The following is a 17,256-nucleotide window of genomic DNA, read 5'->3' on the forward strand; positions in this document are numbered from 1 at the left end:
TTCATTAATATAACCTGCAACTTTAGAGTTAATTTGTTCGAATACGACAAAAAATCATAAATAGACTATATGAACATAATAAAGCCTTAAAGTTAATTTGTTCAACAAAACAATCTTCTTGAAATCCAAACAACTTCAATAATCTTCGTAACATATTCAACTTGCCCTCTGTTCGAATATAAATGAACGAACATAAATAAACGAACATAAATGAACGAACATATAATCGAACGTTCATGAACGTAAATGAGCGAACGAGTCATTTGTTCGTGTTCGTTCATTTAATTAAACGAACGCAAAATCTTGTTCATGTTCGTTTATTTAATAAATAAACGAACATAAACGAACTTCCTACCGCACGGTTTATGAACGGTTCACTAAACGTTCAATTCATTTACAGTCCTAAGTAAATCCAAGGAAGGTATAACAAACGTGAATGATGTTTTTAGTCAAGACACACATAATATGAGTTGCTTCCTGAATCAGGCAAGATTTGAAGGCAGAACCTTTCTCCAGGAGCTTTATATTTGGTGGTAATTCTTTTAGGCCCATTGTTGCAGGTTATTGACTGTGAAGCAAGCATTCCATATTCTATAAGAACATGTGAATCTCATGAACAAACTAAAAAACATTCTTCATGAAGGTTCTACGACAAGCTTTTTCATCTTTTGCACAAGTTTCTCATCCACTAACTTGGTTTTAGGTTGACTGGACATCGGGGTTCAAGATCCGCACGGGCTTTGAGCTTGAGTCTTGACTAAGGCTACTATGATGTTGTTGGCCTGGTTGGTCTTTTAAGATTGCATTCCCGGGTCGTTTTAAGGTTGGTTGGACCAAGAAGAGTAACTTTTGGTTATAGATCCGCAAAGACTTACACTGAAGGATGTTCATTTGGTTAGATTCCGTATAAAATCAATCTTAAAAGAAGAAAAAAGAGTTACATGCAAACATTTTGATACCGATCTTATAACGAACGATCAACGACAAACAATGATTTACTGCCGACAATGACTGGAAAAGTACAATGTCAAAATATATCCTTTAAAAGTTTAATAGCAAAATCAGCACTCTAAAATTCAATCTCTAAAACGTAAAACCAAGATTACTGGATATTATTGAAAATGAACAAACTAAGGGAAAGAAATAACTCAAATAATTATACTAAAAACCAAGATTCCAACAATTTTGCAATGCAATTAAAGTTGTAATTCGATCAATAAAGGAGTATTATCGCATCTATTTTGACGTTGTGAACAGAACAAACTGAGTTGAGATAATCATCTCATAATAGACTTTTGCAATACTCAATCCGAATTAATAGATCAATAAATCGAATATCAATGATTATACTAAAATGGTTCGTATCAGAATTAAAGTTGGTATAACAAATAAAAAAGAAAGAAGATATATCATACTAAAGTTGGTATTAAAGCTAATATTTGAGTCTTAATTTTACCCATACACATTTGTATTTCCCGGTAAAGAGTCAAGTTTTGGGGACAACATGGATGCAAGGTCGCAATGGCTGAATCAATTACTTGAGCCACATCTGCTGGTGGAAACTGTCTCTCTGTACATCTCTACATTTTAAAATACAAACAGTAACCAGCATCAAGACTTCGATAATTTTATACACGGACAAGATTATTCGAATAAGAAACGGAAAAGTAACTAAAATAACATGAATATAATATGATACACAAAGATCTGGTTTAAGAAGACTGTAATGAAGAAACATGTATGAATCAGTGTTTTGGTAACTAAAATGACAGGTATCAAGCAATGGTCTGGTACTGGGTTTTACCTGTATCATGAGCAAAGTAGCGACACATGATTTGATAAGCTCTGAAGGAACTTGTTCCTCATTTTTTCGGGAAATCGAGCCATTGGGCATTGGTTTTGGTGTAATGGAAATCGAGCCATTCACCTGATTGTGCTCCGGCAACTTGATTGTCGGCATACTAATGTCGGATGTAAATTGCTTTTTATCTAAAGAGTGCAAAGCTTCTCCAATCCTCATAAATGCCTCTTCGTCTTCCTTCATTGATGACACAGCCTGAATAAATAGTTCATGATAAATTTCATTAAACCATAAGTTAATGTTTCTCTCAATTCTATTTGTCCAAAAATAAAATAAAAGAGCTTCTCTCAATTCATCATATCTTTTAATCACTCATCTCCAATACATATCCAAAACATATGGAAAAACTTAAAATGAGGGAGAGAGAGTGACGTCGAGAGAGAAAAATTGAAAGGTAAGTTTTCTTCTGAGAAAGTATGGTCGGCATTCGTTGATAATCTAAGCAAAAAAGTGTCTCGATGAGAGTTAAGGGAGTTGTTCTCAAATCAGGGTCCGGTAGCAAGAGTGTTTATTCCTAGAGAAACCTGGAATCCGAAATACAAATTCTCCACATTCGCTTTTGTTCATTTTGATAATGAGGAAAGTCTTAGAAGAGCTATATACAACCTGAATGGCTCACTGGTGGATGGTAGGAGAATCACAGTTGGTGCTGCAAGGTACAAGGAAGCTCGGGTGAGGTCAGTACGGCAGAATAGTTCGTTGGCGATGACTTCAAAGATGATATCAGTTGATACATCAAGGTCCAAACATAAAGTTGGTATTAACAGGAGCTTTAGGGATGGAAGATCTTACAAGGATGCCTTATTGTCTAATAGACTGAAGAGTAATCTATCGGACCAAAGGGTAAAGGCAAATGATCAACAGGAGGAAAGGAGGGAAAAACATTTGGGAAAAGCACATTCCCTCATAGAGTTCCAGCTGGGTGAAGAGTCATTAACGGGGATCATTAAACATTCTTTTGAGCCAAAATCAGTCCAGAAGGCTCTACTGCAGGATGGTTTTGAAGTTCAGATTGCCAGATGGGGTTATGTTTGGAATTCATGTGTTGTTACTTTCAAGTCGAATGAAGAAATGATGGATGCATGGTTGTTGAAAAAAGATGAATTATTTTTTTGGTTTGATAGGTTGGAACCTTTACTGAATAATGATGGTATTCCAATGGCTTTTTGCCTTGTAGAGCTATTTGGGGTTCCATTTTTTTGTTGGCAAAACTCCTCCTTGGAACAATTAGCAGGGGGGTGGGGATTGGTGGAAGACATCCATGAAGATTCAAAGAATAGAGCAGACCTCTCGAAGGTGAAGATTCTGATCAGGGTGGCTAGCCCTTACGAGGTCCCTGAGGTGATAACAATTGGTACTTATGGAAGATCTTATAAAGTTAAGATTAAGCTGGGTTCGGTGCTTGATTACTCAGTTTTTACTAGCAAGTCGGCGGCGGGAAGTTCCAATGATAGTCTTATTGGTGAGAAGTTTTCTAGACAGGAAGACGGCAGGTGTCTGTCAGAAAGCAAGGAAGTTGGGTCAATGGTGGGCAAGTGGCTTCAGCAAACACAAGATAGTGGGCGGAATGAAGGTGTTGGGGAATATTCTTGGGGAAAAAAGTCCTACACGAAACTCAACATTAATGGGTTGTCAGGTGATATGGAATTTGATTCAAATCCTAATAGGGAGTATGCGGGTCTTGGGCTGCGAGAGGTAATGGATCAGACTCATTCAACCCAATCTGATTCAAATTGGGAATATTATTCCCCAGTCTCAAAATTAATTCATGCTGGGCCTGCTGTAAAAATTAAGTGGGATGGGCAAGACATCCCCAATAAGTTCCAGTCTCTTTTTGAGTCTAATGAGGAGGATGGAGGCATTTTAGCAGAGAAGGAAATTGAGGGAGTCCATGAAGTTGAAGATAATGGTACAGGTAAGGAGAAAGATGGAAATTGCTACAGGAGGAGAATTATGGAATTTATGAGCAGAGTCCTAAACGTGGGAAACTGGGATTTCCGGTTTCAACTGATTTATCAATTAGAAGTACAATTGAAGGAAGGAGGGGAAGAAGTCGCTTTGCAAGAGTCTACAGAAGAACAAGAGGTAGACGAATATGGTTAAGTTCCAGGAAGGAGGCAGTTAAAATTTGTTCACATGTTATTCTGAAACAAGATCAGAATTTTACTGAATGTAGAAATATTCAGCTGGTTTCTTCAGAAATAAGGGGAACTGAACAGGAAGACGATGTCAATCGACCTGTTAATTATCAGAATACATCTTCGATTCCTTTAATTTGTAATAATTATTCTAAGGGCCTGACACCAGTTCATTATTCTGCTTCAGAGAAAGGAAGGAATAACAGAAGGGAAAGGAGAGTTTTAACCAGGGAAGCTGTGGACCTGGTTAATATTTATACTGTCTTTTCACCTCAGTTTTCGAAATTGGTGGAGGAAGCAATGGCCACATGGGAAGTTTGTCAGTTGTTAGGTATTTCTTTCAAGGAGGGGAAGAAGGCTTTCATTGAAAAAAATTTAAGTCTTGAGAATGGCTCGGAGGTAGTTATGGAAGGTTGATATGACGGGGATCTTGATGGGGGTTTAATTGGATGATTTCTTAATGATGAAGTTAAAGTTTAACAATTGTAACATGGAATGTTAGAGGATTGGGTAGAAAAGAGAAGCAAAGGGCTGTTCAGAGATTAGTGTCTAAACACTCTGTGGTTACAGGAAACATAATTGGAAAAAAATCAGAAATCTTTTCTTAGAAGGAATGGATTAAACAACTTGCAAGGGTTTATTGAGTCCCAATCGGTTGGTGCATCATGGGGTTTACTAAGTTGCTGGAATGACAATATATCAGTTTATTTCCAGTAGATTCATTGCTATAATTGGGAGGTTTCGTTCAAATAATTTCAGATGCAGATTCATTAATGTGTATGGTCCTTCTATTGAGGAGGAGAAATGAAGTTTTTTTGAAGAGTTAAGCATGTTCATAGGAGGTCACAGTGAACCTATTTGTGTTGGAGGGGACCTAAATTTTTATCTACATGAAGACGAGAAGATTGGTAGAGCTCATAATAGGAATTCAATAGGGATTTTCAGTCAATTTCTGTTCATCAAAGGTTTAATTGATTTGCCCTTGAGTGGAGGTAGGTTTACTTGGTGTAACAACCAAGATTCTCGACCTATGTTAGACTGGACAGATTTTTGGTTGATAGCCAATTCATGGCTGCTTTTCCAGATTTAATTCAATCATTACTGCCTAGGTCTGTGTTTGACCATAATGCAGTAATAATTGAAAATGGTAGGGTTAATTGGGGAAAGAAACCTTTAATTATCTGATGGATGAAGTTGGATTCGAGGATTTGGTCAGCTACTCAATTCAAGATTGTAAGAAAAATCAGAGGAATGCTAGAATTTTCAACATTCTGAAAAAAACCAAAATTACAATAAAAAAATTGGGCAGGGAAGAGAGATAAGTTTCCAGGGGATTTGATTTCATAATTAGAATTGAAGATTCAAAAACTAGAAGTGGATGTTCAACAGGGGCAAGATGGTTACACTGGTGAGAAAGCAGATGAGTTGAAGGAGTTAAGAACATAATTGTGGAGGCCGTATAAGATAGGGGAGCAGATTTGGTTCCAGAACTCAAGATCGAAGTGGGTTGAAGATGGTGACAGAAATACAAGATATTTTCATACCTGTGCTTCAGTTAGGAGGAACAGAAATGCCTTGAATGCTCTACTTATCAATGGCAATTTTGTTCAAGACACGAATGTTATTAAGTCAACAGTCAGAGATCATTTTTTAAGGCTTTCAATGATCAGTTTACCTTACAAGTGGAAGAAATTGGGCTAGATTTTTCGAGTATTTCATTCGAGCAGAGTTTGAGTTTAGAGAAAGAATTCCCTGAGGAGGAAATATGGGAGTCTTTAGAGTCATGTAATGGCAACAAAGCTCCAGGGCCAGACAGTTTAAATATGGGCTTTTTCAAAAGATTTTGGAATGTGCTTAAGGGAGATGTTATGAAGTTCTTCCACAACTTCTATTTGGGGAAAGATTGGGAACATGGCATTAGTCATACCTTTATTACTCTTATCCCTAATGCCTCTAATAGTGGTGACCTTGATGACTTTAGACCTATTAGCTTAGTTGGTGGATTATATAAGATCCTCTCTAAGTGTCTTTCGAGGAGGTTGAGGAGCTGTATTTCAGAATTAATTAGTCCTACACAATTTGCTTTTATCCCAGGTCAACAAATATTAGATTGTTCTCTAATTGCCAATGAAAGAGTCGATTTTTTGAGGAAAAATGGATTCAAGGGCTGTGTTTTCAAAGCTGATTTCAAGAAAGCATATGATTCGGTGGATTGGAATATTCTATTTCTAGTAATGGAGAAAATGGGATTCGGTTCCAAGTGGAATGGTTGGATCAGAAAATGTGTAACCTCGGCTTCAGTTTCGGTTCTAGTTAATGGAGTTCCTACTGAGGAATTCCCTTTGGCAAAGGGACTTAGACAAGGATGTTCTTTATCCCCTTTGTTGTTTAATTTTATTGGTGAACTCCTCAATTTACTGATTTTAAAGACTATAGCACAGGGGCTGTTTTCTCGACTAGTTATTGGGAGGGATAAGGGGTCTTTTAACCTCTCTCACTTACAGTTTGCAGATGATCTCATTATCTTTTGTGGTGCTTCGAAAATGCAAATTCTAAACATGAAGAGGGTGCTTCGAGTGTTCCAAGTGATTTCGGGTTTACAGCTCAACATGAAGAAAAGTAAATTGTTTAGTGTTAATTTGAATGAAGAGGAACTGCTTGAGTGGGCTAACACTATTGGATGTTCAGTTGGTAGCTTTCCTTCTGAATATCTAGGGCTTCCTTTGGGTGCTACTAGGAATTCTGCAGCTATTTGGAATCAAGTAGTCAGTAATTTTTCCAAAAAATTAGCAGGATGGAAGGCTTCCTCTCTTTCTTTAGCAGGGAGATTGGTTTTGATTAAGTCGGTTCTATGTTCGCTCCCTACTTATTATTTATCATTATTTAAGATACCAGCCTCGGTTCTTAAAACCCTCAACTCAATGATGTCAAATTTCTTATGGGGAGGGGGAATTGGTAAAAATAAGATTAATTGGGTTAGCTGCCCGAATGTATGCAAATCAAAGATGGAGGGGATTTGGGTGTGCTAAATCTTAACTTGATGAATAGAGCACTTCTAGAAAAATGGTCTTGGAGGTATGCAAATGAGAGGGGGTCTGTTTGGAGGGATTTTATTTGTTTTAAATATAATTTGGATCCTTCTTTGTTATTGTTTGACAGTAAGACCCCAAATAAAGTTTCATGGATTTGAAGATCCGTGGTTAATAACCACTTTAAAGATGACCCTATTGGCTCTAAGTTGAGAAGTATGTGTTCTTTTTTAGTTGGAGATGGCAAATTTATTTTGTTATGACAGGACATTTGGGCTTTGGATTATCCTCTTTTGCTCATTTTCCCTACATTGTTTTCTATTTCCACCAACAAAACAGGTAAATTATTTGAATTTGGGGAGTATAGCTCTTCCGGCTGGATTTGGGATGTGCAGTTTTGTAGGAACTTAAATAACTGGGAACTAGAGCAGTGGGCTAATCTGATGGTTGTCATCTCGACTTTTGCTTTATCTATGGAAAGTTCTGATGGGATGATTTGGAAAGGGTCTGGGGATGGGGTGTACACTGTTAAATCTGGTGTTAATCTATTTTCATCCGATCCTTTGGGATCGGATTTTGGAAAAAGATTATTTGGAGGGGTCAACTACCACCAAGAGTAGAGTCTTTTATGTGGCAGGTTGTTCTAGGAGGCTGGTTGTTAAAACAGAACTGTTTAAAAGAGGAATTCTAGGAATTGAAAACTTGTTATGCCCTCTTTGCAAGATGGAGGAAGAGTCTCCCTCGCATTTGTTTTTCTCTTGTTCGGTGGTGTGGTCTACTTGGAATAAATTTCTCAACTTTTGGAATATTAAGACTGTTTTCATTCTAATGCTAAAAGCTTTCTCCTTGCTTGGAATGCTTTGAGGACTAATTCTCCGATTTGGTATCTCATTCCAGGGGTCGTTATTTGGACCACTTGGAAATTGAGGAACTTAATTGTGATTGAAGGGGGGAAGTTCGATAAGGTTGAATTCTTCTTCTTAGCAAGGTTTAGGCTTGCTTCTTGGTTCCTAGCAAAGAATAATGGGGTGTCTATTCTAAAGGATTCTCTTATTTCAGATCCCTCTTTAGGGGACTCTTGTTCTCTCCATTCTAATCTGATTGTCTTTTCTTCCTTGGTCTCCTCCTCCTATGGGTTTTGTAAAAATTAATGTTGATGCAGCTACTACTAAGGATTGGAAGAAGAGCGGTTTAGGAGGAGTCTTAAAGGATTCCTCTGGATTTACCTTAGGTTCTTTCAAGGAACCTGCTGGTCCGGGGCCTCCGACCTTTATGGAATTAAAAGCTATTCAAAAGGGGCTGTTATTCTTTGCTGATTTTCGAGAGAAGCTATAGGACCGTTTGATTATTGAAAGTGACAGTAAAGTGGCAGTGGATTGGGTTAAGGGGGTTGAATTTTGTCCTGATGTTTACACTTTTTTTATTAAAGACATTGTTCACAGGCTTAACGCATTAGAAGGTGTGGTTAGATGGGTAAATAGGACAGCCAATTTAGAGGCTAATGCCTTATCTAAAGAAGGAATTGGTTGAATTAGTGTTGATGTTTATGGGTTGTACGGTTGCTTTGTGTTTACCTGTCCCTGTTAAGTCTGTTTTATGGATGTATCTTATGTATGTTCAATAAAATCCTAAGGCACTCTTTTCCTCATTCCGCTGATTAAGGAGCTTCCCTACAAGTTCCTTTAATCATGAAGGGGGTTTTTAACGAGACTTGAAATTCTTATAAAAAAAATATCCATTTCCGACGCATCCAAATCCAAGATAGACCATAAGCTTATAGAAAAAGATGAAAAGATAGGTGTACCTTGATGGCAGCATCGACCATAGCATGCGCTTTCAATCTCGAGCCATTCACAATGTCACCCACAACAGACCCAACTTCTGGTGTAATAAGAGAACTATCCAATGTACTACTTGTGAAGCCACTGAAGAAATCGAGATCAGTTGGTGGCTTCTGCCATGGTAATAGAGGCTTTGCAGGGTAAGTATTATGTTGTCTCAAGTTATGTAACGCAGAAGAAGCCTGCAGAAAAAAAAATCTCAAATCTGAAGTGGTCAAAGAAGAGTACACGAAATCAAAAAAGAAAGAAAAGTTGCAACCAAATCTATTTATCAATAATTGGTAGCCACATGCCCGGCCACTGGCTTCCTTTATCTGTACAAGTAACGTGCTAACATGCTCCTTGAAATGTTCAGAACCCTTTAAACAACGCTCCCCATTTAGGATTTCTGATATGTCATTGTTAGTATTTCTAAGTTCTGTCAGTAATGCTTCCTGCAATGTTTTATAGATATGTAAAAGATCAGCCCCAGTAACGTGATTCTGCCTATATTACCCGGATTTTAGGGTAAGTGTCAGATATGGATATATGCCTTTATATTACTCTAATTCATTTTCAGTTGAGACACTCAAGTCAAACACTCTTGTTTAATGCATATCTAGACACGGTATAAGGATATAACCCTATAAATACATGAAACCTTAGAAAATTGAATATACCCATGTCAAACACATCCATAATCAACACTCACACCTGTGTCTGAGTAACATAAGTACGTCTGACACGAGTATATTTTGTCCAAATAGGTTAATATGAAATATATCATGTTTCAAAGACGGAGTCATCCACTAGCAAATCAGCTATTCAATATGAGCATGCTAAACAGTATTACTCTAGCATGAAAAACATCAAGTAAAATGAATTTCAAAAACGGAATAAACAGTTAAGTCTATCAAGATAGCGTAATAACCTTTTTGTCCAAAGCATGACTCAGTTCAGACATAACTTGTATATCAGTTTCCCTCACTTGTATATGTGCCATTGTAAGGGGCTGACAATACGCTGCTTGATGTGCACTAACATTCGAAACAGCTGGCTTACCATGCAAAGCACTATGTTTTGCATCAACCTGGCCAAAACATATATGTCGTATACGTTAACGTTACGGGTTAATATTTAACATTAGTGCTACGAAATTCTAATTATAGATCTGATTATGAACTCATAGAGTATTTGATCTAAAGAGAGAATATGTGAAGAGGGAAGGGGCAGGGGGAAGAGAAAAAAGAAAACAGTCCTCAAATAAACTATTCTTTCCAAGTGCCATAAAGAAATAGAAAAAATAGTAAATAGTGTATTTGAACCATAGAAAAAGCAATGTGACCGGCTATAGCATTGTAAATCTGTTTAAGTTGAAATTTAAAATCATAAAACAGATATTAACAAGAGACATGTTAAATCAGAAAAAGAACATAAAATCTAGATTCACAAAAGTAAATAGTGTTTGCAATTCCCAAGAATCCTAACCTTTATTGGAGTTGCCAACATGTTCACAGGGCCCATTGCATTTTCCAGACACCCACTTGAAGTGAAAACCATGGACCCACCAAGCTCTAAATTTCCATTACCTTGAGACCCTCTAGGCCTCAAAGAAGTTTTATCAAAAGCAAGATTTTGTCTCTTAAGAGTTTCTGGCATGTTTTCCAATGGATTTATTGGCATACAATCAATATCCTGCAAATAACATGTGTGTGACTTCCAAAATGAAAGAACATTAATGATCTAAATCCCAAATATTTAAAATATGCAATTACCATGACAAATTCAACTCCCAATCCAGACTGTCAAACTGAACCCTACACCTATCATGATCCACCGTAAGTACCTTTCCATCATAAACTTCCCTTGTTTTAGGGTGGATGGCAATTACTCGTTGTCCAACAGATAAAGGGGGTGCCAAATCCGTAGCAAGTCCTTCCCTTGTACCAAGACGTAGTTGAGTATAATGTTGTCTCACAGATTCCCGATACTGTTTAAGTTTTTCCCTCTCTTCAAGTAAAAAGCGTTCAGAAAGCCTCCGTGGTTTGCCAAGGGAACTGTATTTACAAGCAATTGCATTGTAAAATTTCTGTTTTTCCAAATTTCTCAACAGTAGAGATACTGAAAAACTTACCTCCTTATGACACCCCACTCAACACGAGTGAGCCTTGGAATGTGATCCAAGCTGACATGATTTAAGTACTCCACAAACTCCCTTTTAGCAAACCAAGCATAATCAATAGGACTATAAAACCATTCAAAACAGCACCATCTTCGTGCCAGATTGGACGATATGCAGGAAGAGAAACGTTCCTGAAATTCAATAACATCTATAAATTATGCTCCAAATTTTCAAAAATCCTTTTGGATGGAAATAAATAGAGGAAGATCAGATTCTACCTTTAGTGTCTCCTGTGGAAGAGAATGGCCATTTGGTTGATTTTCCAGTGAGCAAGCAGACAAATTTTTGTTTGTTGAAAGTAAAGCACTCTTCAGGTTCATTTTACGTCTACTTTGATGCTTAGTTGGTAAACTAATAGAGTTTGAAGCAGGAACTTGTGAAGTTGACACCACTGAATCAATTCCAGCCACTTTTGGATCATTATTAGTGACAGATTCCACTGGCACTCTGAATAATGTTTGCCGAGCACCACATTTACCTTTATTGAGATATTTCTTCTCTTCCTTGGCCGTTTCCTACAAGACAAAACAGCATCAACCAGGTGATAATATATTTAAATGATTTGTTCTCTTAACACGCATTAAACAAATTCATAAAATGTTACAGGATTCCTACCTCGTTATTGGAACATTTTCTCAAATGAGAATCCATTGGAGGGGTTTCAGCATTCAAAACCTGCAGCTAGAACAAAAGATTCTGTCAGAAATCATGATTCGAAGTGAAATAATTACAGAAAAGAATATTTAATGGTTACCTTTGGACCAGAGGATTTTTGTTTTCTTTTCCGAGAGTTATTCGTAGATTCTTGCTGTAGTTTTGGTTCAGAAACAACACAGTCATACTTAGCAGAATACCTACCAACTGTTGATTTTCGAGAGGTAGTTCCTTCAGATCCATTGACTAAGTTGAGGACCTTTTTATTTGGCCCACGTTGCTTTATTTTATCTCTATGATGACTTATAGATGCGGTTTCAGGAACACTAGACTGATCGTCAACTTCAAATGTTATTCTATCCTCTTTCATTTTGACAGAAGATTCTAGACAAACATGGAATAACAACAAAGGAATAAGAAAAATATATCCTTCCAGCATGCATTAAATAAATGGAGTGGAAAAAACATATAATGATTGACTCAAACAAGATAAGTGACAGGAAGCCTATATATCATATATTGAAGCAGAAAAAGCTGCAATAGAAGTAACTGACACCCTACCAGATTCTGTCATCGATGTTGGCAACATTGATGTGGACAAATTGGCTAATGTCAGCAAAGCATCTAGGGAAGGGCTTTGATCTACATATAGGAAAAGAATAAAAATCCAATGTTGAGCTTGTTTGTACCAAGAAATCTAAAAAGAAAACAGTTGCAAGAAGATCACTATGCTTTGAACAATGAAGCAACATCAAATTCTTTTGTATTTTCCTGTTCCTTTTTCTTTTTCCTTTTCTTGCTACTTTTTGTAACTGGATTAAGTACAACTATGACATGCAATCCCAGATCTAAAGTTCACACCTTAAAAAACAAGCTCCTTGCTTCTTTTCCTCTCACTACATGGTGAAAGTTTCTTTTTTGCACTAGAAATCTCCATATCAAGTTTCCCTTGGAGAGCATTACCTATAATTCCTTTGGTGCCACTACATGCTTCTCCACTATCATCAGACAGATTGCTCTTCATCTCTTCAACTTCAATTTTCTTCCTGTAAAAGTTTTTCCCCTTTTGATGAACTTCAACAGTACCAGTGCCATCCACATCCATCAAAGAGCCTGTATCTCTGGCATAAGTTCCACTTACAAGTTCTATTTCTCCAGGCCTGTCTTTGATCCGGCATTCATATGAAGAATCATGAAGCTTGGCCTCAGTTGTGTCTGATTGAGGAAACTAATTGCATGCCAATAAAAAATGCAGGAATAAATAATTATTACACAGATAGGGCAAGGTAACCAAAAAGACGTTATCAATTAAAATCAGAGTTTATATACCATCCTATCATATTTACGAAGAGGTGAGGATCTTCGGTGTTCTGCTCTTATAAGGTGACTGAGAAGCATGAGGGCAGCCTCCCTTTTGCAATGTCCCAGTCAATGTCCATGCAGCAACATGCTCATCATCCTCATCATCAACCTCAGACTTCTTAACTCTTTTGGTTGGTGGAATAAAATTGCGTTATCATCTTTCCTATATGAATAGGAAACAGGAACGCGAGGAGTCCTTTTCCGACATGCACGAGGAAAAATACCTTAAAGAAAGCCAAACCAAGTGTGGACCTCAATCATGGTTATGGAGATTATTATGATAAACTTTCAACTGCATTGACATTTCCCGTGCTTGGCAAACATAATCGAAACATGGCATTCTTCCCCTTTAAATGCAGGGGGGGACTAAGAACAAATTATGATTGCATAAACATAACCAAATATTATAGCAATGATGGCATAAACACAACCAATTATTATACCAAATTTCCATTCATCCCATAGACACTGAAGAATTTTCCTAGCTCATGAACAAATGATGCTAAATGCAGACACTTGGATTCCCTAGAGATAGGCAAGAGAAAATGGAATATTAAGGCAAGCATAAATAATAATTGATAAAAGACTTGAAATATGAAAAAGAAGAAAAGAGGCTCCAACATTAGCTTGTGAGTTTATCTTTCAAATGAGATACACCTAAAAGAATTGACCAACAAGTAAAGCTTTTGTTTTCTCTTCTATTGTTATCTATGTGGATTGGAGAACCGTTCGTGGAGACATTTATTTACTTACTCCCTTTCTGATTGATAACATTTCCTTCAGATGTCATTACACTTCCCGTCTCTGTGGCAGACCAAACATAACTTAAGCACAATTATTTGTTTTTCTTCCAACATATATTTGTACAAATTCTACCAATTTAACTCTTTTCCTTTTTCAGTCTCCCAGATGCATTTATTGCCAAAAAATAGATATAACTACAGAAGGAAAAAAGTTAAAAACACTCTTGATAGACAAAGGAACTAAATTGAAGGTACATGCAATTGAGTGCTAATAATAACAATGTATCTTACCATTAAAACCTTCCCTTTTCAACAGAGATAGACACCCCTCACTAGATGCAATTGATCGAAGTTGAACATTTTCTTTTGAGGACTCAAGATGAACCCTTGCTTGGTTGCGCTTTTGAGCTTTCCGTGGTGTGTCAGAAGGCTTGTTGCTCTCTCTTTCATCATCACTCTCCCCCTGTTAGTTGGCATGGTACAAAATTTTCAATTCTCAGGCAACCAAAAAAGGAAGGACATTAAGAGTTCAATGTATTTTGAGAGCCTAAAAGGGGAAAGATGTCATTTGCAAATACTATACGAGGAAGTAATTTACTTCCGATGAATGAAATACAAAAATAAAATGCTTTAAGTGACAAGAATGCTGATTGCAGCATGCTGATTGCAGAATGCAATTTGTGGAATAGCTTTAAAATTGATAGTAACTAATAGTAAAGGAAACAATATTTGTTGAAGCAAAACGATGAGTAATAAAAAAAACTGCAAATATCAGAGATTTTCTTGCAAATATTCACATCAAAACCAATCTCACCAGGACATTGTAGTGATCGGTCATCATTGCTATAAGGCCAATCACGGAAGCCGTTCCATCTGGCATATAAAAACAAAAATAAAACACGTCAAGTGAACAATATTCATAACCAAATGGAGTCAAACGAAAGCAACTTTCAGGCCTCATCCAACACATAAAGGCCCAAATAAAACTACACTCACAGCAGTCCATGAAGAACATGATTCCCCATTCACATTAAACTATAGTGGTGCATGGATTACTAAGCACAATAACCATCAAATTTCAATTGAGTACATCTTGAGAAGTCACATTAAAGTTGAGAAATGGCATTAACTAAGAAGTTCATTGTTTCAAACCCTTTTTAATCTTTTAGAAAAAAAATCTATCTTAACCTCCCTTGAGTAGTGTAGAAACACTAAAAGTATAAACATCTGAGAATGGAATTAAAAAACCAAAGATGGGGATTAGTTCTTAAAGCTACATTCAAGGCTAAACATACCCGATTCAAACAGTAAAGGGCTTCTACCATTTCAGCAGACCTATTATGCACAGCAGCAGCCACCTATACATAATAAATCAAAAATTTTAAAAACAATATGTATAAAACATGTTAATTAGGTTCATAGTTCTACCGGTCTTGGATGAGTCCCAGCATAAAAAAATGTAAAGAACTACAAAGAAATTTTTTTTTCTTTTGATATTTCTCAAAGTAATAGTAAATCTACAGAAATTACCATACCTTCTTCCAATCTTTCCCATACTCTCGATATGCCTTATAAAAACGTTCAATCTCAGCCTTGCTCCATTGGGATCCCAACTTGTCAGTTAATTTCTTCTATACAGTAGGTTCCATGCATCAAAACAACAAATGATTAGCAAACTACACATTAACCAACTAATCACCGAATAGCCCATGGCAAAAGAATAATTTGATTTAGACCAAATAATCAATGAGAAACGACCCAAACACTTACCTTTGGCTTACTCTTTCTTGAATTCCCAGGACTTTTATCAGGAAATACTTCATATCTACTCAAATACTCTTTGTTCACACTTTTAGATTTTCTTGTTGGGGCCATCAAGAAATTCCTCAATCTAAACATTTCATCAACAAACATAAACCCAAAAAAATGTTATCCTTAACTAGAATAAACTAGCTAAACAAGATTTTCAACTTATTTATTAGCCAATCAATATGTGAAAAGTTTATAATTAAGAACAAATCAAATACCCCCGGCAGAAATGTTACTGGAGAATACAAATACAGTTCAAAAATGGAATTTGTTTTGTTAATAAATATGCGGAAAAATTTTAAAAAATGGAAATATATTTGTGCAAATCAAAATCGATATCAGCAATGAACTAAAAAAATTAAGTTTAAATTTTTAAAATCAACAAATAAAAAAATTAAAACACTGAAACCCCTCAAATCCAGGATCAAAATTTACATATTTTAAAAAAAAACTAAAAGAAGCCATTAAAAAGCTTGTGTAAAACCATGACATGATTTTTAAAAATATAAGAAAAAATTCCAAAAATGAAAAAAGAGGGAACTCCAAAAGCATAATGCATAATTATGTACTAAATAAGAAGAAAAAAATAGAATCGTCAATGGTTCGAAAAAACTGGTTCAAACCCAGTAAAGAATAACCAAAAATACTTCCCAAAAAACCATAAATATTCAAACTTTTAGCCAGAAAGAAACACGTAGCCTCAATATCTCAGCTTTTGAAACCCTAATTCGCAGATCGGAAACAATCCCACTTACCAATTCCCCGCCTTGTTCGATCTGAGTTAAACCATGAAGACAAACAAAAGGGTTTTATAGGGAGAACATTAGGAGAGTTTACCCCAAACAAAACAACAAAAAATATATTTTTCAAAAAAAAATTAAAAAACACAAAGCTTTAAAGAATATATATATTGACAGAGAGGATGGTGGCATTGCCGCGAAAATTGAATACAAAGGTGATTTGGCCAAGGAGGATACTTTTTTAAAATTTTCTTTTTTAATTTTATTTTATTTTCTGTCTTTTTCTCTTTGAATTTTTGTGGAGGATGATGATTGCTGAAGGTTTATGGATGGGTGCTGATGACCGTACACGTGTCGATATGAAGAGATTTAGGAATTCAGGATGTTCTGATTTTGATGTGGATGACGATAGTGGATTGAATTTGAATATGTACTTTTTAGGTTAAATTGTAAAATCAGTCCCTAATTTTATGTTTAATTTTGTTGAGTTCACGGGAAATTTGAAAATTAAATAATTGGTTTTTGTTTTGTTTTAAGACACCCATTTGAAATTGTTTTATCAAAAACAAAAATCACCAATTTGAATAAATTTAAATTTAAAGGTGAATATAATATATTAATTTAATAATTTTTAATATTTATATAAAATTAAATGAAAGAAAGATAACAATAATAAAACTATTTACATATCAGGATAAATTTAATTAAGTTAAATTAAGTTGTGATTTAAACATTTTAAAAGTTTTCATCCAAATCCATTCAAGTCATATCACATAAATATGACGAATTATGATAAATATATTTTATAAATATTAACATTTGGTACATTAAGTGAACATTATATTTTTCAGAATTTTCTAAAAAAAACATATAATACTCAATAAGTGATTTTAAGGATATTAAAAATATTTTATAAAT

At 35.7% G+C, this 17,256-nt stretch overlaps 1 protein-coding gene across 1 annotated transcript; it reads right to left on the bottom strand.

Annotated features, from left to right (window-relative positions):
* Positions 1–1,369: 1,369 nt before the first annotated feature.
* LOC120177324 (protein ALWAYS EARLY 2-like) lies at positions 1,370–16,503 on the bottom strand. The gene is given in 23 exon segments (XM_039183508.1): positions 1,370–1,580; positions 1,805–2,056; positions 8,833–9,051; positions 9,190–9,303; positions 9,780–9,938; positions 10,337–10,543; positions 10,624–10,649; positions 10,652–10,905; positions 10,983–11,161; positions 11,249–11,545; positions 11,646–11,705; positions 11,785–12,068; positions 12,246–12,326; positions 12,546–12,912; positions 13,014–13,062; positions 13,064–13,199; positions 13,202–13,270; positions 14,081–14,252; positions 14,604–14,668; positions 15,072–15,147; positions 15,325–15,420; positions 15,560–15,680; positions 16,354–16,503. Coding segments are annotated over 22 exon segments (3,438 nt in total). The 5' UTR covers positions 15,665–15,680; positions 16,354–16,503; the 3' UTR covers positions 1,370–1,409.
* Positions 16,504–17,256: the final 753 nt, after the last annotated feature.

Source organism: Hibiscus syriacus, unplaced genomic scaffold, assembly GCF_006381635.1.
Source record: "Hibiscus syriacus cultivar Baekdansim isolate YM2019G1 unplaced genomic scaffold, ASM638163v2 tig00112285_pilon, whole genome shotgun sequence".
In the NCBI taxonomy this organism is placed as follows: Eukaryota; Viridiplantae; Streptophyta; class Magnoliopsida; order Malvales; family Malvaceae; genus Hibiscus; species Hibiscus syriacus.